The following is a 23,656-nucleotide window of genomic DNA, read 5'->3' on the forward strand; positions in this document are numbered from 1 at the left end:
CATGAGCTTTAGGAAAGGAAGTCTTGAACGGGTAGTTTGGGCAAGTAAGTCTCGATCTTGGTGATTGAGCAGGATGTCCTGAACTGGTAGTTTAGGCAAGCAAGTCTCATGCTTGAGGGCTTGAGAAGAAGTTTCTTTCTGTGGGATTGAGCAGGAAGTCTTGAGCTGCTGGCTTAAGCAATTATAATCAGTCTGATTATAGTTAAAAGCTCTTGTACTGCAAGGGGGTTGGACTACTCTCTATTTGAGAGGAACCATGATATCTTATGTGACTATTTATTTACTTTTACATTTATATTTTGCTGTGCAAACTAACTCTGAAGTCAGACTCGGTTCTGATTCAGTCTCTTACTCATATTATAATATGAGCGTTGATCGAGAAAATAACAAGTGTATTATTTTGCCGATGTAGTAATAATAGGGATGTTTCCCAATGATCGATCTCGAGGATTGCGCAACAATATACGTGTAAATTGTTACTCAACTGAACAAAACTAATAGTTGGGGTTTTGTAAAAATTCACTGTAAGAGAAAGTAAAACAAAATAAGTCTTTTCACTGTTTATAATAATATGCCAAGGATGGTGTATGAAAATCTCTTGTAATGACCCTTGAGTGTATATCTCCTTAATAATGAAAATTGTTTCAATTACCAGATCTTAAGATTGTTTCCCCCTAAGATCTCAGACGGAAACCTTTGGTCATTCAATCTAACGTCTAAGTCCTTAGGCAATTATGATGAAACCAAGCAATTATAATTTAACAAGAATAAACTGGTAACCATGGGGTATCCCTAGTCCTAGGTGATATCTACTATGGTTTCACTGTATAAACACCTTAACAATTGTAATCCTATTTATTGTTAACCATACAACATTCTAAATTTTTCTGATAAAGAAAGCATTGCGCATATTACATAGTGAAATTAACAACAAACATCATATATTAAGGAAATTATAAATTCAGAGTCATTACACGATCAATTCAGGGACACCCCCTGGCATTGGGGGGTTTTAGCCTCTCATATTATTCAAATAAGATACAAAATAAAAACTAGACATTACAAAAGGATCGAAGTTCCGTTGATCTTCAATCGCATTCGCTCTTAAAGGATCTCCGTTCTTCACCGCTTTTGACCGTTTCAATCCTTATCGTCTCTAATTTGTAATCGTGAAGAGTCCTTTTCTCCATATTCAAAAATCCCCTAAATAGTTCCTGATCACTAATTTGATGTAGCAAAAGTCCAAAATGCCCTTCGGGATCAGCCGTGCCAAAATACAGCAAAAACTGGAAAATGAGGTGTCCAAGCCAAAACTGGTCGTGTCAGGCAACACGAAAGACCGTGTTGGCTGTCTGGTAAAGTGGTCTTGACACACCCCTCCAAGGAGGCTGACACGGGAACCCGTGTTATCTCCCTATTTTCTTCTCCTGGCTTTCCTCTCCTGACACGGGCCGTGTTGGGCAACACGGGTGACCATGTCAGGACTACTGTGTTGCCCAATTTCCTCTTCCGATGGGCCCGGAACATCCGATTCGCTTGGCTATCCCTCCGGTATTCTTGATTACACCTGAAACCAGTAAAACTACCACAAAGATACCTAAAATGTAGTATAATAATGCAAACCAAATATAATCAACAACTTGAAATAACAATTCAAAACATCTAATTTACTAAACAGAATGATAAAATAGGTAGACTAATGTGTTATCGACTTCAGGAAAAGGTGTTGAATAAGTGTTAGAAAACAAGTAGAATTGGAGACTGATCACAACCCCAAACTTATCTCATTGCTTGTCCTCAAGTGATGCTCGATACATCAGGACGGTCACCCCCAAATTCTACATCCACAATGCTACTGTGATCTTTCGCGATTCCCTATTCACTTTTCATTCACTGTTTTACTCTTTCCCGACATCGACTTCCGCTACACTTTCACATTGATGCATCTTTTGGCCTGTAGCTTTTCACACTCTCACCAAATCTCCCGGGATCAAAGTGTTTGCACTCAACAGAACAGAGCATGCAAAGTCAACTCTTAGGTTTGAATCACAGATACCTTCATAACAAAAACATACAACACACACTATTTGAGGGCTTTTTGGGTTGTAGCGGGGCTAAGGTGTAAGGTGGGGAAACTTAACAAAACAAAAAGGGAAATACCAGGGGTTCAGGCTCAGAGCTCATGTTGCTACCCTCATAACTATATTCAATCTTTTAATCAGGGGGTATTTCTTTTGGGCACCGTTCTTGTTGGGATTCATTGGCTCTTATGTTTTTTCTTTTTATTTCTCTTTTGAGCATGCTTTTTTCCAACCTCAATTCTTCTAGTTAAGTGCTTCATGATACTTCTCATAATTTTTTTTTCATTTCTCTTTTTTTTTCTTTGAAGTTTCGTACTTTTCTCATTTTTCTACACTTATCTACTTTTCATCGGTGTCCCAAAATTTTGATGAAACCCCAAACTTAGGATTTTCCACATATTCGGGGTAAACAACACTTATCTAAGCAAGGTGTGGTAGTGTATGGGCTTACGGTTATTTACAGTGGTTAAATAACAAACAAAAGGAAATATGGCTTAAATTGGGTGAACGAAGGGTAATAATGGCGGGTTGGTTGGAAAGGCTCAGGGTTAAAATAAAAATTTGTCTAAATGTGTACATGTGTGTTATGAAATTCCAGTATCTCTTATGCAAACCCAGAGAGACAGAGAGATACCTGGAAAGCTCTCATGATGACAAGTGTTTGGCTTTTTGTAGTCCGCACCATGTTTGGTATAACATGCAGGCTTCCAAGATACCTCGTAGTGTGATGTAACTTCGTCTTTGCTTCAGTTACAGAGTATTCCTGAGAAATCCAGTGACAGAGCGTCGCGTCCGATTATTCAGATCAGAAGCATCAACTTTCGAGGGTTTCTAGAAGAGCAAGTAGAGGAGTGTGTCTTTCATCCAATCGCTCCAAGCCTCATTATTCATTCGACACGAATTTCCTCTTTCTGTAACACACAGAATACCACACAACTAATTATTTTAAACACACATAATAAAATGATGAAAAGACTAAGACCAAAAATAACAAATAATAACCCCCCCCCCCCCCCCACACACACACACACATACACACTTGAACCAAACATTGTCCGCAATGTTTAATCCAAGATAGAGAGGGACTCACACAGGTTCACTGCGGTGGCGGAAATTTCAACATCAACTTTTGCATCATCGTGTGCATCTCCTCCATAAGAGTCCCTTGACGGGCTTGCTCTAGGCCTTGGCGTATTTGCTTCGCTCGGAGATCGTCGATTTCTATCTGCATCCATGACCATTGGTCCAGTGTCACATATGACAACCTGGCACCTAGGTGCGTGGTATCCTCTGGCGGAGCAACAAACTACTCTTGTTCCTGCACCTCTTCCTCTTGTGGGTCACCTGCAACAAATGGGTCAGCATTGTGCTCGTCCATATCATCTTGGACATCACTCTCATATAGCCAATTGGCCGTGTTGGAAATGCTAATTTGTGCAGGGTCAGAAAGAGCCATAATAAACTGACCAGAACTCATTAAAGCATAATAATCAGAAATTTGTGATATCATACCTTGCTGAACCAATGCATTCATGTCCAGTTTAGGCTTACATGCCACCAGCGTCTCATTAAGTGCAACAGGGTCATATCCGAAATGGTGGGCAATCTGTGTGATTATGCCCCCTATGGAAATTCCCACTTGGGCTTCTCTCCCCACTCGACCAAGGTAATTCGCTGCAAATGCTGCAACACTCACAGCAACTTGGTTTTCCATGGAAAATAAAAAGAAGAGCTCCCTCTGGGTAGCCACACCTGTGCTATCACCCCTACCAAAAAGCGTGAAAGCTATCACCTTTTGGGCATACCTGAAACAAGGGTCCTGAATGCCAAATGCTTTCGCCCCTTTAGCAACATAATCTGATTGTCCCGTGATGGCCAACCAGAAAGTCTTAGCATCAAAACTATCTGGTATGGCTCCGGGGCCATATAGGGGTAGGCGGAGAATTTCACCCAGCTGCTCCACTGTCAACTCGTGTTCGACATTGTATAACCTGAAAGTCATCGTTCCTCCAAAGTACATCGTTATACTTGTCCAACCTTTTTTTAACTTGAACTCAATGGTGCTCAAGAATTCTAAAGTGATGCGCTCATAGGTAGGCGTTTCACATTGCACAAATTCAAGCATGCCGAGGACATGGAACATCCTATCTAATCATTTCGATAGACCTAATTGAAATAGAGTATCAGAGCATAGGTACCTTATCGGTGTTATCTTCCGCTTAACGTGAGAAGAGTACCTTTGTTCGTGCTCCGGGTTATCGAAGATTATATCGTGCAAATTCGGATGATGGATGGTCCGTTTCCGAGGTCTGGATGATTCAGCTTCAGTTTGCTTCCCTTTAGAAATTCGCTTCGGCGACATGATTAATTCCTGCAACACAAATATATGACCCAAAAATAAAGTATGGAAAAAGGGAAAATGATTACCATAGCCTTGTAGAGTAAGGAGAGTAAAGCAACTTTTGTGAAGGGTGTCGGCGATTTAGATGGAGTAAAGTGGCAAAGTTGTGAGCTTTTTGGTGGTGAGGTTATGGAGAAAGTTGAAGAACAATGGAGGAAGGAGAAAGAGAAAGATGTGATAAAAATGGGAGAGAGAAGGTGAGAAAATCATATTTAATGGGTGGATTTAGGGTAGAATGAGTTTAAGTGGTGGAAAATCCGGGTGGGGACCACCAAATCACAAAATCCAAAATTTGAAAAACTATGGTCGTTGGGCCTGACACGGGAGGCCGTGTCAGGCCACTGTTTTTTGGCTCCCCCTCCAATATAGCTGACACGGGCCGTGTCAGCCTACTGGAAAACTCCTCTTCCTCAGCTCCTTGCCTGACACGGGCACCCGTGTTAGGGCCCTGTTTTTTTTCTTTCAAAAAACTTGATTTTTTCTTTGTTTTCTGGTGCTCTGTTATCCAACTGTCTTCTATGAGTTTAGCTCAAACCTTTTCTTCTGCACAATGCGATTTACCTGCGAATCTACAAATAAAAATTGGAAACACACCAAACACTGAAAGAATTAGAATAAAATTGCATGAGTTGCCTCCCACGAAGTGATGCGTTTAACATCGCATGACTTGTTGGTCGTTTCTCTTATCCTCTGAGACGAACATTATCGATCATACCACTTTCCTGCCCCTTGTAGTAGCATTTCAATCTTTGTCGTTCACCTTAAATGTATCCTCATTACTTGGATTTTTAAGTTCTATTGCTCCATGGGGAAACACTATATGAACCAAAAACGGATCTGACCACCTCGATTTTTCAACTTTCCTGGTGGCTTTAATCTGGAGTTGAACAAGAGCACCAGTTGTCCCTCGACAAACTCTTTTCTCTATAGCCTGGTACTGTCAGAAATAGGATATATAAGACCCGCGTCTAACAATTTCACCACCTCCTTCCGAACTACATCTTTAATCGCTGGGTTGAGTCTTCTCTGCGATTTTACTACCGGTGTGTGGTCTTCTTCCATGAGAATTTTATGCATGCACACAGTAGGGCTAATACCTTTCAAATCCTCAATTTCCTATCCAATGGCATTTTTGTATTTTTTCAGAGCTTGGATGAGCTTCTCTTCTTGGATAGTCTTTAGGCTCGAGTTTATGATAGCAGGACATTTTCCTTCAGAATCAAGAAAGACATATTTGAGATTCTCAGGAAGTTGTGTCAACTCTGTTCCCTTATTTGGCTCTTCATCCTCCTTGTTAGTTTGAGGTAGTCGTAAATCCTCCCACCGATGTGGTCGGGTTCCTTTCCACAAGGGTTGTGCGTCCAACAAGGCTAGCACTTCGGATTCCCCGTTATCCACTTCTTTATCGTTATCGAAAATGGACAAACTCATCACTCTTTCCAAAGGTGATTGTGGTGCATTCAAAGGACTATCATATGTCATCACCTAATCCAGAACCTCTATAGTGTGGCTCGTACAAATATCATCCTTGTCCCTCATGGTGTTTCAAACATCGATCTTCAATTCCTCATCATAAACCTTCAACGTCATGGTCCCTTCTTCTATGTTGATAACGCACCTTCCCGTCTCCAAAAAGGGTCTACCAAGAATGAGAGGGATCTCTTCATCTTCCGACATTTCTAGAATTGCAAAATCAACCGGAAATAAAAACTTGTCAATTTTCACCAAAACATCTTCAACAATACCATATGGTTTCTTTACCGAATGATCGGCAAATTGGAGTGTCATCCTGGTGTCTTGCACAACCCCTATACCAAGCTTCTTTTAAATGGATAACAACATGAGACTCACACTAGCTCCTAGATCAATAAGAGCTTTATTGAATGACCTATCTCCAATAGTACAAGGGATGGTGATAGCTCCTCGATCTTTCTTCTTTATCGGAATCTTCATACCCTGCAAAATAGCACTACAAGTTTCGGTTAGAATAATCGGGTTGGTGTCGGTGGTACGCCACTTCAAAATGATGTCCTTCATGAACTTGGCATAAGTAGGCATTTGTTCAAGTGCCTCTACCAACAGAATGTTAATCTCAAGCTTCTTGAACAACTCTAGGAACTTTTCAATGTTTTTCTCGTGTTGTCCCTTTTTCTTGTTTCTGGTGGGAAAGGTAAGCTTAACAACCGGCTTAGGCTCAATGACTGTTTCTTTCACTACTAGTTTCGGTGCTACCACTTCTTCCCTCACAACTTCATTTTCTTTTATCTCAAGATCCACTTTGATCAAATGATCTTCCTCTTCATCCACCTCCTCGACTATTTCATCAGACTTACCACTCCTTGTTGTCACAATGCTCACATTATTATGTTCTCTAGGATTTGTTACAGTTGCACTAGGTAGAGCACCTTGTGCTTGAGAACTCGATGCTAATTGCTGAGCGATTTGACCCATTTGAACTTCAAGATTTTTTGTGGATGTTGTGGTGTTTTTCTGATAGTTTCGGGTTTCTTCTTGAAATTGAACATGATGAGCTGCCATTCTTTCAATGGCAATCTCCCAATCAGCTTTCTTAGGGGTTTGTTGTTCCTGCTGTTATTGATATTGAGTTTGGTATTGACCGTGTTGAGGAGCGGTCCCTTTTTGGTCTTTCTATGAGAAGTTGGGATGATTCTTCCAACCCGGATTATACGTGTTGGAATAAGGATTATTCTGCTTCAAAAATTTGATTTCCTCCACTTGTCAAGGAGTTGCAAAACAATATACAGTTTGGTGTGGATCACTACAAATTTCACAATAAACAGTAGGTGTCGGTTGGACCTGTGCCACCTGTTGGGTATCTATATTCATCGCCTTCAGCTTCTTCTCAACTTCCGCAGCTATAGTATATTCGATACATATTTTATTATTTTCCAACTTTAAATCTATAACCCCTTCTGGTTTGCTTTGACATCTATCGTACAACTCCAAGTGCTCATTAGCAGCAATAACTTCAATGATCTTCTTGATACCGGTGGCTATTGAAAAATTGGTGGAGCCACCGACTGCGATATCAATGAGCTATTTGGTCTTTATTTTGAGACTATTCACAAACATCTACATCTGTTCGGTCGGATCCATATTATAAGTGGGGCAAGCGACCAGGACTCTCTTGAATCTATTGTAAGCATCTCCCAAAGTTTCCCTATCCTTCTGCTTAAAATTCAGAATTTCATACCTCTTTCGCAGAAAAACTAACGCTAGCAAATACTCATTCAGGAAGGCTTTTTCCATTTCTTCCCAAGATGTGATACTACCGGCAGGTAGAGAATAGAATCATTCTGCAGCTTCTTCTGCTAAGGTGAACGGGAACATTCTCAACTTCTTAGCTTCTTCGGTGTGACCATCAATTTTTAAAGTGTTGCTCATGGTCAGAAACCTCTGCAAATGCTTGTTTGCATCTTCATTTACCTTTCCAGTGAAATGCTTCATTTCAAGCTGATTAATAGTACTCGGATGTAACTGGAAATTATCCATGTTCACTGGTTCGTTGACAATAGTTAATCTTCCGGTTGGTGCATTTGCACCTCCGTAGTCACCCAACAGTCTTTCTGGTGGCGGTGGATTATAAGCCATTCTTTCGATCTCTCTTACGGAACCTGAATCTGAACCTAAATGAATGGAAGGTTGTTCTTCGTCTGATTCAAATCTAGCCAATCGAGCTTGTCTGAGTCTTGCCCGCAAGGTTCTCTCGATTTCTGCATCAAAAGGAAAATTAGCTAAGGCCTTACCTCGCATACAAATATCAGACACATATTAGTTGATATAATCGAAGTAACTTATTAAAATAACGGAAAATAAATTTTAGTTGCAGAGCAACAAAATTTCAATTGAGATACTTTAAACTTTATTCTTGGCAATCCCCGACAACGGCGCCAAAAACTTGATCGAGAAAATAACAAGTATACTATTTTGCCGATGTAGTAATAATAGGGATGTTTCCCAATGATCGATCTCGAGGATTGTGCAGCAATATACGTGTAAATTGTTACTCAATTGAACAAAACTAATAGTTGAGGTTTCGTAAAAAGTCACTGTAAGAGAAAGTAAAACAAAATAAGTATTTTTGCAGTTTATAATAATATGCCAAGGATGGTGTATGAAAATCTCTTGTAATGACCCTTGAGTGTATATCTCCTTAATAATGAAAATTGTTTCAATTACCGGATCTTAAGATTGTTTCCCCTAAGACCTCAGAGGTAAACCTTTGTTCATTCAATCTAACCTCTAAGTCCTTATGCGATTATGATGAAACCAAACAATTATAATTTAACAAGAATAAACCGGTAATTGTAGGGTATCCCTAGTCCTAGGTGATATCTACTATGGTTTTACTGTATAAACACCTTAACAATTGCAATCCTATTTATTGTTAACCATACAACATTCTAAATTTTTCTGATAAAGAAAGCATTACGCACATTACATAGTGAAATTAACAACAAACATCATATATTAAGGAAATTATGAATTCAGAGTCATTACACGATCAATTCAGGGACACCCCCATGGCATTGGGGGATTTTAGCCTCTCATATTATTCAAATAAGATACAAAATAAAAACGAGACATTATAAAAGGATCGGAATTCCGTTGATCTTCAATCGCATCCGCTCTTGAAGGATCTTCGTTCTTCGCTGCTTTTGACTGCTTCAATCTTTATCGTCTCTAATATGTAATCGTGAAAAGTCCTTTTCTCCATATTCAAGAATCCCCTAAATAGTTCCTGATCACTAATTTGATGTAGCAAAAGTCCAAAATGCCCTCCGGGATCAGCCGTGCCAAAATATAGTAAAAACTGGAAAATGAGGTGTCCAAGCCAACATTGGCCGTGTCAGGCAACACAACAGGCCGTGTTGGCTGTCTGGTAAAGTGGTCTTGACACGCCCCTCCAGGGAGGCTGACACGGACACCCGTGTCAGCTCCCTGTTTTCTTCTCCTGGCTTTCCTCTCCTGACACGGGCCGTGTTGGGCAGAGATTCATTGAAATGACCGGGCCTTCTAGCCATTCTAGATGGATCCCACGAACATTTCCTGATTCATATGAGAAAAATTTATTGTTTCTTCATTGAATCACGCCATATATTCATAGAGAGATTTAGAGGGCCCATGAAGGATATTGAATATACTGGGGGTGGACACCTTTTTATGCTTGCTGGCGAAAAATTGTGGCACCATCTTCCTGGTAAGATCTTGGTAATCGGTGATTGGGACTCTAGGCAAGCTCATGTACCAACGTAAGGCCACATCTTTGAACGTCCCTTCCATGAGCTTGCAGTCTAAAGAGTCGGAAGCACCGACTATCGCTATTTAATTGTTAATCACCCCAGATTGCTTCTAAGAGAGGTTGAGGATCTATAAGTTCCTCTTCTACTTCCTCCTCCCTAATATTTTGCGTTTGCTGAAGTGTGTGAACACTTTCTTGCAAGGACTCATTCTGTCAGCATAGATTCTTCATAATTGTCAAAAGTTATGCCATGTTTGGTGGAGTGCAAGATTCACTCATGCTGGAATACAATCCAGACATCGTGTTATTATAGTGTATATGATGTTTTTGTGCGGTCTGGAAATGTTTTACTGAGGCCCCACAGTGGGCGCCAAATATTCATGATAAACATTTTTTAATAATCTCCCTGAGGCGAATAAGGTGAGACCATAAATGCAATGGGAATTGGGTGTTATTTGATTACTTCTCTTGTTGTATGTTCTCTCCCTATCTGTGATGAGAACACCATATCCATCAGCCTTTGATAAGTAGCATCAACATTTTTAAGACTTAATGGCTTCACTTTAAAGTAATAATTGCTTTTATTGGTCATGAATGTTATTTTTTTAGCATCCACTAGGTTCATACATATTTGGTTGTAGTTTGAATAATAGTTTTAACTTTTAGCATTCAGTTTCGCTTTTCTAAACAACACAAACATAACTCAAACAAAAATCCCTTAACAAAAGAACCATAAACAACGAGAGTCATAAACACATATCATCTTCAATACAAAGATGTCATATGTTTAATGTTCTCGTTTCTTCTTTAGATATCCAATATCATTTTCTTTTACTTCTTCTTCAAAGATCTAGTACTTCAAACATCACTACTCATGTTGTTGTTGTCGTCATTTTTGTATTGTTGAGATCCGAAATCCTAGAGGTTTTCTTATTGTTTTTGTTTTTGTTATTGATGTTGTTTTTGTCGATGTTGTTTTTCTTTTTGTGGAGACCCTAAACCCTAGAGGTTGTTTATTGACGTTGTTGTTGTTGTTGATGTTGTTATTGTTGTCCCTGTTGTTAATATTGTTGTTGATGTTGTTATTGACGTTGTTGATCTTGATGATGTTGTTGTTGTTGTTCTTTGTGCATATCTTATATTATTCTGTCAAGTTGAGTTTATTATATATAATGTGGATTGTTTATTTCACTAACCTCTCTTTGAACATATAACTTATTAAATTGATTTTGAAAATAATCATATGAAAAATTATGTTGTATCTGACTCTTATCTTACACTGGTTAATAATTTTCTAGCATTCTGCAATTCATCATTCATCTCATTTTGTTTTAATGTTAAAATCTCTCTAATACTTCTAATTTTCATTCAACTTTCTTCCATATTTGTTCATTTTTCAAAGCATCAAATTTTATGCTTTCAAGAATGAATTAGTAGAAAAGGAAGTGTAAAATAAAGAACTTGAAACATTTGGGAGATTTTAACCATAAAAGAATGTGAGATGGATGATGAGTTGCATAATGCTTCAAAATCACTAATCAATGTAAGTTGTTTTTCAAATATAACATAATTGTTCATATAATTATTTTCCTAACCAATTTTGAGAAGTTACATGTTCAATATAAGGTTTAGTGAAATAAGCAATTTACATTAGATTTAATAAACTCAAAATTATTTTACCCCTCGGTTCTATGAGGTAACCTAGGTGATAATGTCGTATATCAGTCGGTGAAATGACAAAATCGACGGGGCACATGTTTTCGCCATTTTAGAATTCCAAAGGTCTCCCAAGTAATCGAACTCATGACCTTTACATATACTCGTAGTTTTTTTAAAAACTAAGAGGTAAAATATGCACTTTTCATGACGTCCTTCGTTACCTCGCATGTGAAACTGAGGTAAGAGCTCTTTTTCAACCAAAGTAAAATTCATTTTTTGTAGTAGTGATTCATGGTAATTATTTTAAAATATTTCAGAGATACATCTCTAAATGAATTAACATTTTAATTTAAGATAAAGTGCGTTCGAAGATGAATCTCTAAAACTGAAAGACATTTTGAATTTTTCATAAGGTGTTTTCCACCCTGTAAAATGGAAATTCCAAAAAAAATTATACATCTTTCAATCTTTATTATAAAAAATATTTATTATACTTTATAAATATATTGAATAATTAATATACCTAATGTTCAATATTTCAAATATATTAGATAAATATATATTAAAAAATGAATCTTTTTTATAATAATAATTTGAAGGATTTCTAATGAAAAATGAAATGCTATTATTTTAAATTGATTGAGTAAGAAGAAAGAGTTGAAAAAGGAAAGAAAACATGTGATTTCCCATATACTATGTATAGATATAAACCAACCAACCAATAAAGAAAGAATAACAGAAAAGACAAAAATGTGGCGACGTCAGTATGTTTCCGCCGCCTGAATCAGAAAAGTAGGCAGGCATGCAGTTTAAGAGTTGATGTCACGCCTTGTCTTGCCTGCCCTTCAAACACCAGCTGCCATTTTGTCACTCTTACATCTCAACATTCTCTCCTCTTTAACATAACAACTACTCCCCTCTATTTGTACTACTTCTTTTGGTTGAGATTTTAACCAAAAATAAATAAGGATAAGAATCTAAAACAATTGAAACTTGAGAATGAGACTTGACATTATGTCCAATAAATGTTTTGTTGAGGAACACACAAACAAACTCTGCAAACACCATGCACGCTGCTTGCATGTTTCATTTACACTCTCATAAGTCATAGCCGTACGAAAGCTGCTATCTGTCTTAAGAATATACGTATTCAAGTACTATTCACACTTTTCTTTATTCTTACCATTTTGATTAGAAAGAGTGAGATGTTATTACTAATCTCTTTAGAATTAATCACTTCAAATATAATTTAACTATTATTGCAGTGATTAAACAAAGTCGGATGATAATGATAATGATATGATGATACTAGTGATTAAACAAAGTTTGATGAAGGAAGCATGCATCTTTGACTCTCAACATACACATTTTGGAGGAGATTATGAGTAAAAGAAAATTAACAGACATGTCAGAATTTTGTTACCTAGACAAATCTATTTAGGGCTGGTTGGTTTTAGTTTTTTCTTAAATGATTTTATAATGTTATATAATTTTTTTTTTCAAAATGAAACTTTTTATAAAAGTTTATGAAAATTTAATATGAAAATTTAATATAAAAATTTAGTTTGAATAGTTAATTTTAAAACGTTATTTTAAATATTTTATTATTTTATTAAAAAAAAAATTTTAAAATTTTAAAAAATCATTTAATTTTGAAATTATTTCAAATAGTTTTTTATAAAAATTATTTTTGAATTATAAATTTTTGAAAAAATTGAGATTTCGATTATATTTTAATCTTTAATAATGAATGTTTATGTTATATAATGTCAAAAATAATTATTCAATCCAGAAAAAACGAATTTAAAAAAACTTATAATACTTGGAAAGACAATTTTTTTAAAGCTAAAATGAATTGCTCATTTCGATTTACAATGCAAATTAATTTCTTTTATTCCAATTCTGTCGTTTAATCATTACTACTTTCCCTGCTTTCAATACTTGATAATGAGTATTTTAGCAAAAATATCATTCTCTCTTTTATTTATTCACTTTTCTTAATATGTGTGAAATGGACAACTAGATCATTCATTGTGGGACAAAGAGTGTAGTATATAAAGACAATAGACAAAGTTTCATTGTGCGTCATGTCGAGTACCACTTGTTTCTTTTCTCTTTAACTTGGTTTTGGCACGCGGGTAGCAAAGTTTCTTCTTCTCCGTCTTTTTCTCCACAACCTTCTTCAAGAATCTACATTCAGTTGCATAGTGACCGATCTTGTTGCAGTTGAAGCACTTGATTTGTGATTCGTTGCACCTCGACCATGAATTTTTTCTTCCATAACCTCTTGTTGCTTATGAATTTCTTCTTCCTTCTTCTTTATGTCCACGATCTTGGTCACGACCTCATCCTCTTTGGCTCTTGTAATTCACATAGTTTGCTTCCTTTATGTTGAGTTGTAGTAGTTACTCCATAGCCTCACTTTGTTGCATTTTTCTCTTTTTTTTTCTCCGTATGCTTGTAAGGAACCCATAAGTTGTTCAAAAGTCATGATCTTTAAATCTTTGTTTTCTTCAATATTGGTAACAATGAAGTCAAAACATGGATTTAAAGAGTAGAGTATTTTCTCCGTGACTTTCACCTCATCAACATCGTCACCATTTCTTTTCAGTTGATTGACTATGGCCAATACTCGAGAAAAATAATCAGAAATTGACTCAGACTCCTCCATGAACAAATGTTCAAAGTCACCTCTAAGAGTTTGAAGACGAACCTTTTCACATGCTCCACTCCTTTGTTGCAAGTTAAATCTTGTCTCATGTTTCTTTGGTTGTCATTGCATTGAAGATCTTCTAAAATGTATCTTCATCTACAGATTGATAAATGAGAAAGAGAGATTTCTTGTCTCTCTTTCTAGACTCCTTCAACGTCTCCTTTACACATTGGCTTAGCGAGGCTTCATCTTGCTCCTTGAAGTCTTTCTCAATGATATCCCATATGTTAGAACAAGATTTGGTTCTACATTTATACCTTGAGTTTTGATGATAACAATGTTGTATTTATGGGAGAACAATTTTGGTACCCTAATGATTTGTTATTGTGTAGCTTTAACAACCAGTTCTAATTCTGAGTACATGACGTGCAACATTAAAATTCTAGTTAACAGACTTTCGATGTCACACTGGATGTTATGACATCCAATTCTGTGCAGACAAGAATTATGCAGAACTTAAAAGTAAAGTGCAGTAAATAACACAAGTAATTGTTTACCCAGTTCGGTGTCACACACACCTACGTCTGGGGGCTACCAAGCCAGGGACGAAATCCACTATTAGCAGTATTAATTCAGGCCTTAAACCACCTGTTTAATCCTATCACTTAATACCTACCCAATGCAATTTCAATCTTAAACTAAGACCAGAGTTCCTACTCACTCCCCCTCAATCACCTCAGTGATTACAATCTTTAATTCGTTTAAAGTTAAATGATGAAGTTATACTTCAAACAACTCTTGATTGTGCTTAACAGCTTTAATCAAGAAACACAGCACTCACGCTTAAAAGCTTAGAGTGACACAACACTTACAACTCAATGAACACCCTAGTCCAATGCAATCATCTAGGTGATAATTGCTTGGCTCACAAGTTAAACCTAATAGAAGACACACATAAAATACAGCAGTAAAGAAAGATGGTACAATGAAATTTTCACGCTTAAAACCCCTGAGTTGCTGAAAGTAGGATTGCCATCCTTTTATATTGCAACACTTGGGCCTTGTACTTGTATTCCCTAAAATTAAGGTTAAGCAAGTTAACCTAATTTCCACATATTAGGGTGCTAACAAATAGGCTATTTGTTAGGTTCATTAAATGTAGCTCAGTTGTTAGTTTCCTGGATTTTAGCTCAGTTGTTGAATTCTTGAAAAATAGCCTGAGAAAAATACTGAAACAGAAAAACTAACCATCCTACAATTTAGCATATGCTGTCAGGAATGAATGTCATAACATTCAGTTTGACATCCAGAACATAAACCATATGATAGGTCTGTTATTCTTCTAAAAAACAGACTGTACTAAATGCTGAACTGTAACAGAGAGACCAACCAGTCTATACTTCAGTATCAGCTGTCAGAGATAAATGTCATAACATTCAGTTTGACATTTACACAATAGGTCTTATGTCAGGCCTGTTATTCACCTGATAAACAGACTGACATGAATACTGAACTGAAGCAGAAAAACCAACCTGCCTATTATTCAGTATATGCTGACAATGATGAATGTCAAAACATTCAGTTTGACATTCAGACAGTAGGCTATGTGCCATGTCTGCTACTCTCCTAAAAAACAGACTGAACTCAATACTGAGCCATAACAGAAAAACCAATTGTTCTATAGTTCAGTATCTGCTGTCATGGATGAATGTCATAACATCCAGTTTGACATTCAGTAAATCCTGTATTAGCTAATCCTGCAGCATGCTACTCAAGCATGTCATGACATCAGTCAAGACATCAGAGTACAGTTAGTGTTTTAACACAAAATGCAGCCAATCAAACATCTCCAAGGCATGTCATGACATCAGTCAAGACATCAGAGTACAGTTAGTGTTTTAACACAAAATGCAGCCAATCAAACATCTACAAACTCCCCCTTTGGCAAATTTTTGGCTAAAACAACTTGGCATCACAACAGAGTTCACAGCAGCGGAAAACACACATCCAAGCAGAGAAATTAACATAGCTAATACACTCATAATAGCATCACACTTAGCACACATAGAAGTTAAATAAAAACTTCAAACAACAGCACACATAGAAGTGAAATAAAAACTTCAAACAGCAACACACACACACTCATCATGCACACACATAGAAGTTGAACATCAAGCTGCATCATAACCTTTGGATTAGAGGATCTTCAATATCTGTTCAAGCACATAGCACATCTGTTGTCCTGGGGCACAGGTGTTACTCCCCCTTTTTGTCAAAAATGTTGCCAAAGCAACACCCAAGGCCACAATTTTTATTTCAAAATACAGACCAAAACACACTCTTGATTTTACTTCAAAGTTTCAATCAAGGCCACACCCACTTGATCTTGCTTCACAGCTTTGATCAAGTAGACACACACTCTTGCTTCACAGCAGGTACAACCATATCAGATGCCATGACTTTGTGTATGACATCTTGAACCACTCCTGCATGAACATGTTCTTGAGCTCCAGCAGGTACATAGGCTGTCTTATGTTAGGATATCCACTTAACATCTTGTTAACACACTTGTTGCAAGTGACATAGCTATGATTTGTTGACCAATCAGAGCACACTTTCAATTGTTTAATAGGTTGTAATATTAAACAATACATTCCTAACATCCTTGGTTGCTATAAGTCCTCAGAAAGGCATATTCCTAATTTGCCCCTTAAATTTTCAAACTGAGTAGCATCCAAAGCCTTTGTGAATATGTCAGCAAGTTGTAGTTCAGTAGCTACATGTTCCAAGGTAATCACTTTGTCTTCCACCAGATCTCTGAAGAAGTGATGTCTAATGTCAATATGTTTGGTCCTGCTGTGTTGGATGGGATTCTTTGAAACATTGATGGCACTGAGATTGTCACAGAACAATGTCATGGCATTCTGAGGGGAATTGTACTCAGTCAACATCTGTTTCATCCATACCAATTGGGAACAACTGCTTCCAGCTGCTATGTATTCATCCTCTGCAGTGGACAATGATACACAATTCTGTTTCTTGCTGAACCAAGATATGAGATTGTTTCCCAAAAAGAAACATCCTCCTGAAGTGCTTTTTCTATCATCAGCACTCCCAACCCAATCAGCATCACAATACCCAGATAAGACAGGCTCAGAGCCATGTGAGTATAGCATACCATAGTCACACGTCCCATTGATATACTTGAGAATTCTCTTGACTTGATTTAATTGGCTCACTTTGGGTTCAGCTTAGTATCTAGCACACACACCAACTGCATATGCAATATCAGGTCTACTGGCAGTTAGATATAGTAGACTACCTATCATGCTTCTGTACAAGCTTTGATCAACACTAGAACCTCTTTCATCTTTAGTTAATTTTAAATGAGTAGGTGCAGGAGTTCTTTTGTGACTAGCATTATCCATACCAAACTTCTTAACTATGTTCTTGGCATATTTACGTTGGGAGAGAAACATAGAATCCTCCATTTGGTTAACTTGCAGTCCAAGAAAATAAGTCAATTCCCCAACCAGACTCATTTCAAACTCAGATTGCATCTGGTGAACAAAATGTTTCACCGTTTGCTCTGACATTCCACCAAAGACAATATCATCCACATAAATTTGGGCAATCATGATTTTGCCATCTTCATCCTTCACAAATAAGGTCTTATCTATCCCTCCTTTTCTCTACCCATTAGAGGTCAGAAATTCAGTCAACCTTTCATACCAAGCTCTAGGAGCTTGCTTCAACCCATACAGAGCTTTCCTCAACTTGTACACATGTTTTGGCAGGTTAGGATCACAAAACCCTTTAGGTTGTTCCACATAGACTTCTTCATTCAAGTATCCATTTAAAAAGGCACTCTTCACATCCATTTGCAACAATTTGAACTTTCGAATGCAGGCAACACCTAACAACAATCTTATTGATTCAAGCCTTGCAATTGGTGCAAAAGTCTCATCAAAATCAACCCCTTTAACTTGAGTATATCCTTGGGCCACTAGTCTTGCTTTATTTCTAGTGATGACTCCTTTCTCATCAGACTTGTTCTTGTAGATCCACTTGGTACCAATGATGTTAGTCCCTTCAGGTCGTGGAACTAACTCCCAAACTTCATTCCTTTTAAACTGCTCCAGTTCATCTTGCATGGCATTGATCCAATATTCATCAATCAGGGATTCTTTCACATTTTTGGGTTCAACCTTGGATACAAAACAAGAATTTGAGCTATTCTCCCTTGATCTGGTAGTCACACCACTGTTGGGATCCCCTATGATAAGATCCTTAGGGTGGTCTTTCTGAATTCTGATAGAAGGCACCTTATTGGATGCATCTACCTCACATTCAGGAGGAGTTTCTTGTACCTCTTCAGTCTTGACTGGTATGTCCGTTGAAGTCTCAAGGAATGTTCCAACATCCTCTATGGAATTGGCTCCTTCCTCTTTATCATCCACAATCACATTTATGGATTCCATCAGAACATTGGTTCTGGAGTTGAACACTCTGTAGGCTCTGCTGTTAGTTGAGTATCCTAGGAATATACCCTCATCACTTTTGGGGTCCATTTTCCTTCTCTGTTCACGATCTGTAAGAATGTAACATTTGCTTCCAAAGATATGAAAGTACTTCACAGTGGGTTTTCTGCCTTTCCATATTTCATACAGAGTGGAAGAGGTTCCTTTTCTCAAGGTAACTCTATTGTGAACATAACAAGTTGTATAGCTTCAGCCCAAAAGTGCATGGGAAGCTTCTTTGCATGAATCATAGCTCTGGCAGATTCTTGAATAGTTCTGTTTTTTCTTTCAACTGTCCTATTTTGCTGAGGAGTAATAGGTGAGGAAAACTCATGACTTATCCCTTCTGATGAGCAGAACTCATCAAACTTAGAGTTTTTAAACTCAGTCCCATGGTCACTCCTAATTCGGACAACACAACTATCATTTTCCCTTTGAAGTCTGATGCACAGATCTTTGAAGACATCAAATGCATCTGATTTTTCTCTGATGAAGCTTATCCATGTGTATCTGGAATGATCATCAACAACCACATAGGCATACCTCTTTCCACCCAGACTTTCAACCTGCATAGGTCCCATTAAATCCATGTGTAAAAGTTCCAAATTTTTGGATGTTGTAGGATGTCCCAGCTTAGGATGTGACATCTTGGTTTGCTTGCCAACCTAGCATTCTCCACAGACTCTTCCTTCATCAATAAGCAGCTTTGGGATTCCTCTAACTGCTTCCTTTGATATGATCTTTTTCATTCCTCTTAAGTGAAGATGACCAAGGCGTCTATGCCAAAGCTTCACCTCCTGTTCTTCCTTAGCTGAGGAGCAAACTGAGGAGTAGTTTGAGACTTTAGGTTCCCATAGATAGCAGTTATCTTTGGATCTGGATCCTCTCATAACTTCCTGATTATCTCCATTTTTCACAACACATAATTCTTTTGTGAACTGGACATAGAACCCTTGATCACACAGCTAGCTTATGCTGATGAGATTAGCAGTTAGTCCTTTAACTAACAACACATTATTCAGTTCTGGAACTCCAGAACTGTCCAGCTTACCAACACCTTTGATTTTTCCTTTAGCACCATCACCAAAGGTCACATAACTGGTAGTGTGAGGTTGTATATCCACTAATAAATTCTCTATACCAGTCATATGTCTTGAGCAGCCACTATCAAAATACCAATCTTCTCTGGTAGACGCCCTTAGAGCTGTGTGAGCTAACCTAGCAACCCATTGTCGTTTCTTGATGGGGGCATAATGCTTAGATGCCTTATGCTTAGGTCTGACATGAGGGGTTTGGTTAGGATAACCATGCAACCTGTAGCAGAAGACTTTTATATGACCAAATCTACCACAGTAGTGACATCTCCATCTCTGAAATTTCTTCTTCTGATGGTTACTCATCCTGGTTCCCTGATGTTGTGACATTGGTTGTGACTTCTGCTTGGGTTTCTGAACTTTAGCATTTGAGCCTTTGAGTTCAGTTGAGGAGTTCTTGACAAAACCTAACCAGACATGGTTCCTGACTTCTGTCCCACCTTTAGAATCTCTTCCAAGGTGTCAGTTCCTTTATTCATCATTCTGATGGATTTTGTTATCTGTTCTAGCTTAGATGTCAGTAAGGTTATCTCACCATTTAGACCATCTATGACTGTCAGATGCTTCTTTTTCTCAGCTTCCAGCTCCTTGATGAGTTTCATCTGCTTTTCTCCTTGTATACACACTTCTGCACTTTTGACACATAGCTCTTTATATGAAACAACAAGTTCATCAAGAGTCAGTTCATCTCCACTTGAGTCATCATCAGAGGCACAGACACTTGTTAGTGCTGTGACATGTTTAGCAGATTCTCCTTCTGATTCACTCTCAGATTCTCCTTCAGACCAGGTGATAGATAGTCTCTTCTTTTGCACCTTGAGGTAAGTAGGGCATTCAGCTCTAACGTGTCCAAAACCTTCACATCCATGACACTGGATTCCCTTGCCTTGGTTGAACTTTTCTTCAGATGTTGATCTTTTCCTGATGTCAGACGAAATTTTCTTGACATTTGGTCTACCTTTTTGATCAATCTTCTTTATGAACTTGTTGAACTGTCTTCCAAGCATGGCTATGGCTTCTAATATGCTTTCATCGCCTCCAGTACTTCCTTCTTCTGAATCCTCTTCAGTATTTGATACAAAAGCTATGCTTTTGTTCTTCTTTTCATCATTCTCACACAAGCCCATTTCAAAGGTTTGGAGAGAACCAATAAGCTCATCAACCTTCATATTGCAGATATCTTGAGCCTCTTCTATGGCAGTGACCTTCATGTCAAATCTCTTTGGCAATGATCTGAGAATCTTTCTTACAAGTTTTTCTTCAGCCATTTTCTCTCCTAAGCCACCAAAGGTGTTGGCAATTTCAAGAATATTCATGTGGAAGTCATGAATAGTCTCATCCTCTTTCATCCTCAGATTTTCAAACTTGGTGGTCAGCATCTGAAGTTTAGACATCCTTACCTTGGAGGTACCTTCATGAGTTGTTTTGAGGGTATCCCAAACTTCTTTGGCCAGTTCACAGTGATGCACCAGTCTAAAAATGTTCTTATTTATTCCATTGAACAATGCATTTAAGGCCTTAGAGTTTCCAAGGGCTAGTGCCTCTTGCTCCTTGTCCCACTTTTCTTCAGGGATTTGCAAAATGATTCCATCTTGACCTATCTTCGTTGGATGTTCCCATCCTTTGTTGACAGCTCTCCAGACCTTGCTATCCAGAATGGGTGGTCTATTTGAGAATCCTACATCCTTGTCCATGGTACTAGAAAGTAACGTCCCTAGATCTCACCCAGAAATTAACAGGCAGGGTGCCTGCTCTGATGCCAATTGAAATTCTAGTTAACAGACTTTCGATGTCACACTGGATGTTATGACATCCAATTCTGCGCAGACAAGAATTATGCAGAACTTAAAAGTAAAGTCCAGTAAATAACACAAGTAATTGTTTACCCAGTTCGGTGTTACGCACACCTACGTCTGGGGGCTACCAAGCCAGGGAGGAAATCCACTATTAGCAGTATTAATTCAGGCCTTAAACCACCTGTTTAATCCTATCACTTAATACCTACCCAATGCAATTTCAATCTTAAACTAAGACCAGAGTTCCTACTCACTCCCCCTCAATCACCTCAGTGATTACAACCTTTAATTCGTTTAAAGTTAAATGGTGAAGTTATACTTCAAACAACTCTTGATTGTGCTTAACAACTTTAATCAAGAAACACAACACTCACGCTTAAAAGCTTAGAGTGACACAACACTTACAACTCAATGAACACCCTAGTCCAATGCAATCATCTAGGTGATAATTGCTTGGCTCACAAATTAAACCTAATACAAGACACACATAAAATACAGCAGTGAAGAAAGATGGTACAATGAATGCTTCACGCTTAAAACCCCTGAGTTGCTGAAAGTAGGATTGCCATCCTTTTATATTGCAGCACTTGGTCCTTGTACTTGTATTCCCTAAAATTAAGGTTAAGCAAGTTAACCTAATTTCCACATATTAGGGTGCTAACAAATAGGCTATTTGTTAGGTTCATTAAATGTAGCTCAGTTGTTAGTTTCCTGGATTTTAGCTCAGCTGTTGGATTCTTGAAAAATAGCCTGAGAAAAATACTGAAATAGAAAAACTAACCATCCTACAATTTAGCATATGCTGTCAGGAATGAATGTCATAACATTCAGTTTGACGTCCAGAACATAAACCATATGCTAGGTCTGTTATTCTCCTGAAAAACAGACTGTACTAAATGTTGAACTGTAACAGAGAGACCAACCAGTCTATACTTCAGTATCAGCTGTCAGAGATAAATGTCATAACATTCAGTTTGACATTTACACAATAGGTCTTATGTCAGGTCTGTTATTCACCTGATAAACAAACTGACATGAATACTGAACTGAAGCAGAAAAACCAACCTGCCTATTATTCAGTATATGCTGACAATGATGAATGTCAAAACGTTCAGTTTGACATTCAGACAGTAGGCTATGTGCTAGGTCTGCTACTCTCCTGAAAAACAGACTGAACTCAATACTGAGCCATAACAGAAAAACCAATTGTTCTATAGTTCAGTATCTGCTGTCATGGATGAATGTCATAACATCCAGTTTGACATTCAGTAAATCCTGTATTAGCTAATCCTGCAGCATGCTACTCAAGCATGTCATGACATCAGTCAAGACATCAGAGTACAATTAGTGTTTTAACACAAAATGCAGCCAATCAAACATCTCCAAGGCATGTCATGACATCAGTCAAGACATCAGAGTACAGTTAGTGTTTTAACACAAAATGCAGCCAATCAAACATCTACAAACGTCATCAGTTTCTGAATAATGAGTTCCAAATTCGCTTATGCACCAATTACTAGAAGTTCTGAAAGATATTCAATATTGTTGCTGCAATGAGCTTTTCGCTTCTATGCTGATTCACTCCTAAGAAGCTTCTGAGGAAACTCTATGTTGCTGCTGCAACGTTCTCTTATGTCGTGCTTCTGGACGTGACCCTGATCACTAAAGCTTCTGAAGAATGACAAGCTTCTAAGGTTGTGTTACGTAACTGAAGATTCTGAAGATCTCAAGTCAGATGATTGAGGTTATCAAGGTTCTGACTGTAGATTTTGAAGACTCTGAAGATTCTGAAGATCCCAAGCCAGACTACTGACGTTGTCAAGGTTCTGACCAAAGATTCTGAAGTTTCTGAATACGGCTCTATGTTTCTTCATTTCATAATTTATCAAATTTCATCAGAAGCCAATGAACTTGAAAATAATACCAAATGGGAATGTGATCAAATAGTACACAGTACAAATTGAATATCCTTTCCACTACCTGATTCCATAGGCAAAAGATAGTACTATACATCATAACAGTCACTGATTTTGTGGGCGAAGGACAGTACACATTATCACTCCTTCCACCATCCAACAGTGGACAACCGCTCTATGAGCTTTCTCTATTTTGCGCTCCAAGGGTCTTCTTCTTATGTTATATAAGTGAGACTTGGAGACTTGAAGAATAGTCGTTGGTGATACAATATT

At 37.8% G+C, this 23,656-nt stretch overlaps 1 protein-coding gene across 1 annotated transcript; it reads right to left on the reverse strand.

Annotated features, from left to right (window-relative positions):
• Positions 1 to 6,306: 6,306 nt before the first annotated feature.
• Positions 6,307 to 6,933, reverse strand: LOC127131788 (uncharacterized). Its single transcript, XM_051060693.1, has one exon. It carries the CDS (start codon positions 6,931 to 6,933, stop codon positions 6,307 to 6,309), a length of 627 nt encoding a protein of 208 aa, XP_050916650.1.
• Positions 6,934 to 23,656: the final 16,723 nt, after the last annotated feature.

Source organism: Lathyrus oleraceus, chromosome 3 (genome assembly GCF_024323335.1).
Source record: "Lathyrus oleraceus cultivar Zhongwan6 chromosome 3, CAAS_Psat_ZW6_1.0, whole genome shotgun sequence".
Lineage (NCBI taxonomy): Eukaryota > Viridiplantae > Streptophyta > Magnoliopsida > Fabales > Fabaceae > Lathyrus > Lathyrus oleraceus.